The sequence below is a fragment of the Salvelinus sp. IW2-2015 genome, linkage group LG37 (genome assembly GCF_002910315.2).
Source record: "Salvelinus sp. IW2-2015 linkage group LG37, ASM291031v2, whole genome shotgun sequence".
Lineage (NCBI taxonomy): Eukaryota > Metazoa > Chordata > Actinopteri > Salmoniformes > Salmonidae > Salvelinus > Salvelinus sp. IW2-2015.
Window position 1 is genome coordinate 4,122,831 of NC_036876.1, and position 8,922 is coordinate 4,131,752.

The 8,922-nt window shown below is 47.3% G+C and overlaps 1 protein-coding gene across 1 annotated transcript; it reads left to right on the plus strand.

The window, feature by feature from the left end:
- The first annotated feature begins 854 nt into the window (after nt 1-854).
- LOC139023833 (probable GH family 25 lysozyme 3) lies at nt 855-6,820 on the plus strand. The gene is made up of 2 exons (XM_070437804.1): nt 855-1,126; nt 6,592-6,820. The coding sequence occupies exons 1-2, from the start codon at nt 855-857 to the stop codon at nt 6,818-6,820; spliced, it is 501 nt and encodes a 166-aa protein (XP_070293905.1).
- The last annotated feature ends 2,102 nt before the right edge of the window (nt 6,821-8,922 follow it).

Sequence of the window (8,922 nt, forward strand, 5' to 3'; positions counted from 1 at the left end):
GGCAGCCTGTTTTGCCACCTTAGGTTGTGGGTCGTTGTTTTTGTTAGCTCTGGTGAGCCTTCAAGACGTTACGTTCGTTGTTCTTTTGTTGTTTTGTTTGGTGTTCGGGTTTTTAATAAAGAAGCATGAACACGTACCACGCTGCACCTTGGTTACAGAACATCCCACCACAAAAAGACCAAGCAGCGTGGTAAGGAGGACTGGACATGGGAGGAGATCCTGGCCGGCAAAGGATCCTGGACGTGGGAGGAGATCCTGGCCGGAAGGGATCGCATCCCATGGGAACAGGTGGAAGCAGCTCGGAAGGCGGAGGCAGCTAGAAAGGGGGCCCAGCGTTACGAGGGGACACGGCTAGCACGGAAGCCCGAGAAGCCACTCCCAAACATTTTTTTTGGGGGGACACACGAGGAGATTGCGCACTGTGTCTCCGGTGCGTGTCCACAGCCCAGTACGTCCTGTGCCAGCACCACGCAGTTGCCGGGCTAGGGTGAGCATCCAGCCAGGAAGGGTGGTGCCAGCTCTACGTTCCAGACCTGAAGTGTGCCTCCCCGGCCCAGTATATCCTGCGCTGGCTCTACGCACAGTGTCTCCGGTGCGCTCTCACAGCCCAGTGCGTCCTGTGCCAATGCCCCGCAGTTGCCGGGCTAGGGTGAGCATCCAGCCAGGACGGGTTGTGCCAGCTCTGCTCTCGCAGGCCTCGCAGTGTGTCTGCCACGGCCACGTGATGACCATGGACGAAGCCTCAGTGATGACTCCATGGCACGAAGCTCCAGTGATGATCCATGGCACGAAGCCTCCAGTGATGATCCATGGACGAAGCCTCCAGTGATTGACCATGGCACGGAGCCTCCACGATGGCCTCCAGTCAGAGCCTCCAACGACGGCCTCAGCCCGAGCCTGCAGCGAGCGGTCTCCAGTCAGATCTCCAGAGAGGTCTCCGTCCGGAGCCCAGAGACGGTTCAGTCCGGAGCCTCCAATCGACGGGTCTCCAGTCCGGAGCCTCCAGCGACGGTCCCCAGTCCGGAGCCTCCAGCGACGGTCCCCAGTCCGGGGCTTGCAATGAGGGTCACCAGTCCGGAGCCTCCAGAGACGGTCTCCAGTCCGGAGCCTCCAACGACGGCCTCCAGTCCGGAGCCTCCAGCGACGGTCTCCAGTCCGGAGCCCCCAGCGACGGCCCCCAGTCCGGAGCCTCCAGCGACGGTCCCCAGTCCGGGGCTTGCAACGAGGGTCCCCAGTCCGGGGCCCGCAGCGAGGGTTCCCAGTCCAGGGCCCGCAACGTGTTCGGTTTTTAATAAAGAAGCATGAACACGTACCACGCTGCACCTTGGTCTCATCCTTCCGACGAGCGTTACATGTACTGTGGTCATTGGCTAGCTGTCGTCTCTCTCCAGCCAATGCAATGTCAGTAGAGAAATACTGCTGGAGTTGTTGGGAAACTTTTAACTTCCTTTGTGGTTTTAGTGACAATTGGAACGGTTGTATGAAGTGACAACAGGGCTTCATTCAATTGGACCTGGTTATTTTTCCTCCTCGTATTACACCGTTACTACCCACAATGCATTTCACGTTAATAGATGCATAATACATGGCATAGCTTCTCTCATCTCATTCGTCAACACCCTATAAATCCATTTCCTGAATTATCATTATCCATTTCCCTAAATGTGGGCAGTTGGCGGGCATCATAGTCAGAGCTGTGGCGACGGCAGCGGCAACGGCAAGAAAATAGTTTGTTTTAAAGTGTCACCACACCCATGTCTATATGAATGATGAAGGAGTCTTTCACAGCGAGATATGATTGATGGTCCCACTAAATATGCCCATGAGGATGTGGGCTCTGCCTGCCTCTCTCCCCATTACTCTTACTCAAACGGGGCCACCAAGAGCAGACATGGTCATTTGATGCAATTTATCTGCGCACTTATCGTAATTATGAATATGTGATGAAAGATGCACCTGGAGCTTTTTATGCCTCCGGTGTGTGTGTGTGTGTGTGTGTGTGTGTGTGTGTGTGTGTGTGTGTGTGCGTGTGTGTGTGCATCTTTCTCCTGAAAGCTACTGCAGCAGGTCTCTAAACTTTTGTTATAGGAACAGAGATGGGGGGGGTTGTGCTGGCAGAAATGGCTGTGGTTAACATCAGCTTCTGGTATAGCACTGATACAGTTATTGTTATTGAGGTAAGAACAGGTAGCTTGTTGTTAGGTGTTATTTCATTACATTTACATTTAAGTCATTTAGCAGACGCTCTTATCCAGAGCGACTTACAAATTGGATCAGCAGCTTCTGTTGCCATGGATATAAATGTTGCAGATTAAAATATTAACGCTAGTAGAAATCTATGTTGGTGGGTGTATTAACAGCTGTAGGCTGTGATTGTGGGAGCAAATACAATATGAGCTGCAGTAGCAAGATTACTGGATTGTATTAGGTAGAAAAAAGAATGATTGCAGTAGTGTAAAGTACTTAAGTAGAAAGTAGTTTTTTGGGTTATCTGTAGTTTACTATTTATATGTTTGATTACTTTTACTTCACTACATTCCGAAATAAAATAATGTACTTTTTACTCCATACATTTTCACTGACACCCAAAAGTACTCATTACATTTTGAATCCTTAGCAGGACAGGACAATGGTCCAATTCACACACTTATCACTTTTTTTTTACCCTGATTACACCTGGTAAGTTGACTGAGAACACATTCTCATTTACAGCAACAACCTGGGAAAGAGTTACAGGGGAGAGGAGGGGGATGAATGAGCCAAATGTAAACTGGGGATCATTAGATGACAGTATGAGGGCCAGATTGGGAATTTAGCCAAGACACCAGGGTTAACACCCCTACAGTAAGTGCCATGGGATCTTTAGTGACCACAGAGAGTGAGGACACCCATTTAGCATCCCATCCAAAAGACAGCGCCCTACACAGGGCAATGTCCCCAATCACTGCCCTAGGATATTTTTTTTAGACCAGAAGATGGGTGCCTCCTACTGACCCTCCAACACTACTTCCAGCAGCATCTGGTCTCCCATCCAGGGACCAACCCTGCTTAGCTTCAGAAGCAAACCAGCAGTGGGATCCAGAGTGGTATGCTGCTGGTGTTGGAGTGTACCTCTGGCTATCCATAAGAAAAACAAAATGGTGCCGCCTGGTTTCCTTAAAATAAGGAATTAGAAATTATTTATAATTTTACTTTTGATACTTGAGTATATTTCAAAACAAATACTTTTACTCAAGTAGTTTTTACTGGGTGACTTTCACCTTTACTTCACTCATTTTCTGTTAAGGTATCTTCTTTTTCCACCACTGAATGAACCTGGAAATGAATCTATGTCATACCGATACACTTTGAGTTATTTGAGCTATTTTACCAGTATAATGAACAATGTCAGCAGCACATCCAATACTGTTATCTCCTGATATTCTGTCTGAATGGCCTTGTACTGCTGTGAATAGGTCAACTAAACTGGAACAAGCATATTTACCAAAGCAAATTTAAATTAAACCATCTCTCTCCAGTGTGTCTCAGTAGACAGACAGGATGATTTGGTTAAGCACCATCTCGCTCTCCAGTGTGTATCCGACAGACAGACAGGCTGGTTTGGTTAAGCAGCGTCTCGCCTCAGCGCTTTATTGACGTTGGTCGTGAAGGCGTGATGCGCGCTCCTCTTTTATTAAGAGTATGAATCTCTCCTAATGAAATAACTCTGTCATCCCTTGCTACCCTGCCACGCCACAGCCACGCAATTCCCACACATCCCTCCCTCCTTCTCTCTCTCTCGCTTTGCTTCTCTACCTCTCATTTCCCTCGTTTGCTTCTCTCTTTCTCTCTCCATCTCTTGTTGTATGCTAGGTCTTTCTCGTTCAATCTATCTCTCTCTTTCCTCTCACTCCCTCTGTCTTGCTTCCTTATATCTCTCCCTCTATCTTCCTCTCTCTCTTTCTTCCCTCTCTCTTTCAGCAGAGAAAAGTAATGCCTTGTTATCCCCTGCTGATTGGTTGATATATGGCATTATTAAGAGGGATCCAAACCACATAACTCACTACGCATCCACGGACTGGGACGATTGAGAGAAAGAGAGAGAAAGAGAGAGAGAGATGAAGAGAGAGACAGAGAGAGAGAGAATGTATAGAAAGACAAGCAAATGAAAGAGAGACAGAAAAGACAAGCCAGAGAGGAGACCAGACAGGAGAGATGGAGAAAGAAAGAGAAAGAACGCCAGAGAGGTTCCACGTAGAGTGAAGTCCATCTGTGGGCATCAGCGTGTGTGTGACGGCTCCAGTCCTTGGCAAGCCTGCCTCACCCCTCTGCCCCCTGCCAACCCCATTCCTTTAGATGTGTCCGTCACTTCCATGCTCTGGGAAGGGACCTGCCAGCATTCATACATCCATCTCAGACCGCACGCACGCATGCATGCACACACGCACACGCATACACACACGCACGCACACACATCCATCTCAGACCTCTCTGCTTTCAGTTACCACACACAGCCCAGGAAAAGAAACCAATGGGAATGGGTCAAGTTGTCAGATGTGAGACACTGGGGAATATTGTGACTTAAATGGGTGAGATGAATGAATATATTCATGTTTGGTACAGTCTCTTACTACTAGACTTCCTTTGAATGGCAAAAGTTATGTTTCTGAAAACGGGCCTGAACATAACCCTGACTCTCTCTCTCTCCCCTCTCCCTTCTTCCCTCTTTCTCCCCTCCCCTCCTCTCTCTCAGCCCCTCCCCTCCTGTGTGTGACTGTGGGTGGCTTTCTCATCCGCTCACGACTCCAGTGGCCGCTTGGCTTGGCTTATTCCCCCTTGCTTCTCACCCAGAATGTTAAAACATCATGTGCAGTCCTGAAGGGGCCTAATCCTGGATCGATGGCTCCTCTCTCTATCAGGCCGCGGTGACGCCTGCGGCTGGGTGGGGCTGTGTGTGTGTGTGTGTATCTGTGTGGTGTGTGTTTGTGTGTGTGTGTGTGCGTACATGCAACGTGTGTGTGTGTGTTGTGTGTCGTAACTGTGTGTGTGTGTGTGGTGTGTGTGTGTGTGCGAAATGTGTGTGTGTGTTGTGTGTGTGTGTGTGGTGTTGGTGTGGTGTGTGAGTGTGTTGACGAGCAGTGGTGCCGCTGCAGTGTTTAGCATACGAAACCAGGGAGTGTCAGCAGGCCAGCCTGACAGCTCGTCCAGCCCAGGCAGGACAGACTCAGGAGTGGGAAGCTCTCTCGGCTGCCCCTGCCCTCTCCAGAACCCCTAGATGTCCTGCTGAACACAGCCCAGTCTGACTGACATGCTCCCCCGCCTCACACCACTTGCAGCAGCTACTGCTGTGTTTTAACCTTGATGAGGGAGTGAGTGTGTGTGTTGATGTGTGTTTGTGTGTGTGTGTGTGTGTGTGTGTGTGTGTGTGTGTGTGTGTGTGTGCTTGACCGCTTGTGTAATGTGTGTCTATAGACAGTGTTTTGTAATATTGCGTAAGATCCACTGTCATGAGAAGTGCTGCTTCTGTCCAGTACAGAAGCAGCTTGAAAGTGTAGTCTGAGGCTTAATTTGGGATTAGAACTGTACTCCAGAACAAGCAAATTGTTGAACTCTGACCCTGTGTGTCTGATGTTTGACCACCCACTGCCGATGAGGCGCAATCTTTTACTCGTTATTGGATCCAATCGCATTCCAGGGGCCACAACCTTCACCCAACATTTAACGGCGTTGTGTCACCAACTGGACGTTTCCACATTGCGTAAACGTTCCTGACACGTTCTGTGTTAGTCCGGGCCTTTCATGATTTAACAGATGTTACTGTACAGGAATCTCCCTAACTATTCCCAGGAAGGAAACGGTTAAACCCTTAGCAGCCACACACAACTGTACAAGTGATATCTTTTTCCTCCCTGTACTCAAAGGCCAAGGTATCAGAAGCCCTGTTTCACCAGATGCCCCGATACTACCGTACCCTCATGCATATTTGATGTTGCTCATTAAATCTGGATTGTAGTGGCACTTAAGTATTCTGACATTCCCTGTGATCCATGTGATACAGTATTTTCCCTGCTAATGGTCTAATGTGAAGGATCCTCTCTGCTGTGGGGCACATGAAAACAGAAAACAACACACTGTTGTCCATGTCGACCACATGTCACGGATTGTGCGGGACAGTCCCGCATTTTGTCCCTTTGTCCCACAAATTCAAACATCGCTGATTGAGAAGTGTTATTCGATTTGTCCCGTATTTCAGTCAGACATTCCAACCTGTCTCCTGCGTTCACGTTGCGTTTATGAAAATTGTTGTCGAGATCTGATATTCTGCGCAGCGCAAGACGTCATAGGCCTATCGCCGACCAATCCCATTTCTCAAATCCTTTCAGGCTAAATTAAATTCCAGCTAAACTCGGAGAGGACTGTTAGCCTAACTACTTACAAAAAAGCACACTTCTGATGAAGAGCTATAAACGTAAGAACAGCCAGATATGTTTCCGTATCCACATATTCCCAGATTTTCAGAAAACAGCCACACATGTAGTTTCTCGTTTCTGCATCACCAAATGTTGCACGAGGCAAATGAGTAGCTAGGTGTGCTTCAATTAGCTTGTTCAGAGCAGCGGGAGCAGGGGTGTCCAGAGCAGCGGGAGCAGGGGTGTCCAGAGCAGCGGGAGCAGGGGTGTCCAGAGCAGCGGGAGCAGGGGTGTCCAGAGCAGCGGGAGCAGGTGTCCAGAGCAGCGGGAGCAGGGGTGTCCAGAGCAGCGGGAGCGGGGGTGTCCAGAGCAGCGGGAGCAGGGGTGTCCAGAGCAGCACGCCGCTACTTCTCACAGTGGTGCTCCTTTAGTACAGTTAGATCAAAGCTGAATCAATGTCTTGGAAGATCACAATGATATATTTGTATTCAGAACCAATTCTAATAGCGTAGTATAATGTTACTGTTACACCAAAAACACCAGCTCATTTCTTGAGATTTTAGGATAGTTACTTGAATAGTCCAGCGCACGCAACTAGGCAAAATGTGCTTTGATTGAACAAAATACAGGAGGGCTATATAGTTTGTTAACACTATTATTTGACAGTAAATTGTGAAAATGTATAATTCACAATTGACAGTGATGAAATGAGATATCTTTAACTTGTGGGGCAAGGCACTTAGCCCTCATATTAATGCCTAAGTTTGTTTTTTTACAGACACCCGCTGACAAAAAAAAATATATATTTTAATGTAGGCTACACTGTTCCACAAAATGTTCCTGTTGTCCCGCATTTGGGTATTTTAAATGTGGTAACCCTACTGTTGTCCTGTATCGTTAGCTAGCACACTGGAACAAGGTGCTACACATTTCCTGTATTTCCCTGCTCTTGGACGGTCTAAAGTGAGGGACTGTCTTGTGTGGASCACAGAAAAAAGAAACCAACAACGGCTGTCCCCTGCTGTCAACAGGAAGCTAGATGCTACACATTATTTTCCTGCTCTTTGGAGGTTCTAAGTGAAGGATTTGATCTGTTGTCAGGCAGGGTAAACAACTGCTGTTGTCCCATAGGGTTAGCTAGCATACTAGCACACTAGCTGTCAACCGGAAGCTAATACACACAACAAGAGGCTGCAAATGCAGCAGATAAGCTCACAGTTCATGTAAGATATAAATCCCAGCTAGCTCGACAAACAACTTTTCTGCCTCAGAACATATTCTGAAAACAACAAAACAGAGCACCACAGTAGATGGAAAATGGTGTCCCGGGTCATGCAACTTTTAGTAGCTCAGTAAAGTGTTTCTTTGTCTTTCTCGCCTTCTATCTGTCTTTCGCTCTCTCTCTCTCTCACTCCTCTACCCAAACAGAGCAGCACAGTCTCACATGCTATCCATCTTTAATGAAGCATTCTCCATGCTAGGCAATAGACACACACACACACCCTACCTTCCTCACAGTAGAGGCTGTCCCTTTTTAAGCAGGCACCTTGCAAGGTCCCATCAATCAGAAGGCCACTGTAGACACAGACGGTGCCTTTCAGTGTAAATAGCAGGGCTCTCATGCATTAGGGGGACACAAAGTTCTCTCCCTTAGTAACTGTTTGTTCACCAGTAAAAAGGAGCACTCTGCACACTGTCATTTACATGCAGTCTGCTCCAGAATGTGTCCATAATAACAACACCTTAAAGGAAAATTCTGAACCAAAACTATTTGGCATTTGTTTTATAAGTCATTAGTCCGAATGAAATGACATAAATACAGCCGGTATGATGCATTTTGCATCATATAATGCAAAATACATAATACTACCCTTACAACAAAGATTGCCGTTTTGAAACTGCAGTAAAAGTGTACTGCAGTTATACAGCAATCTGACTGCATTTTTCTTCTTCATAAGGGCAGCTGTATTTCTGTATTTTGAAAGTTATACATCTTGAAAACGTGATTGCTGACAAGCAAAACATTTTTGGAACTATATCAACAATGGACTAATAAAGCAAATCCCAAAAGATCGTTTTTGGGAGGAGTTTTCCTTTAAGGTCTTTAAAGACCTGATATTAAAATATAGGTGGAAGTTGGGAGGAAATAGATTGCAGTGTGCAGAATCTTTCTTTGACTGCTGGACATCAACCTTAAAATCCACCACCTGCTTAAAGCCATGTCTCGCACACGCACACTCTGACACCACACCACAACAAGCGACACACAGACACCACACCACACACACACACACACAACACACACACCAACACACACACACACACACACACACACCACACACACACCAACACACACACACACACACACAACCACACACACACAACACAGCACAGATTGATTTGTTTGTGTTAGGATAGGCAGCATGCCAGTATCTGAGGCCACACACATATAGTTGGTTTGCCGTCTTGTCTACCTGTCTTTTGGTGTTAACCCCTTCCTTTTTCTTCCACCTCTGCTCACGAGCTCCCCAAC

Coding starts and splice junctions, on each gene's coding strand:
- LOC139023833 (XM_070437804.1), top strand. CDS start 855: ATGGCCTCCAGTCAGAGCCTCCAACGACGGCCTCAGCCCGAGCCTGCA. Junction 1,127..6,591: donor GCCTCCAACGACGGCCTCCA/GTCCGGAGCCTC, acceptor TAGCTTGTTCAG/AGCAGCGGGAGCAGGGGTGT.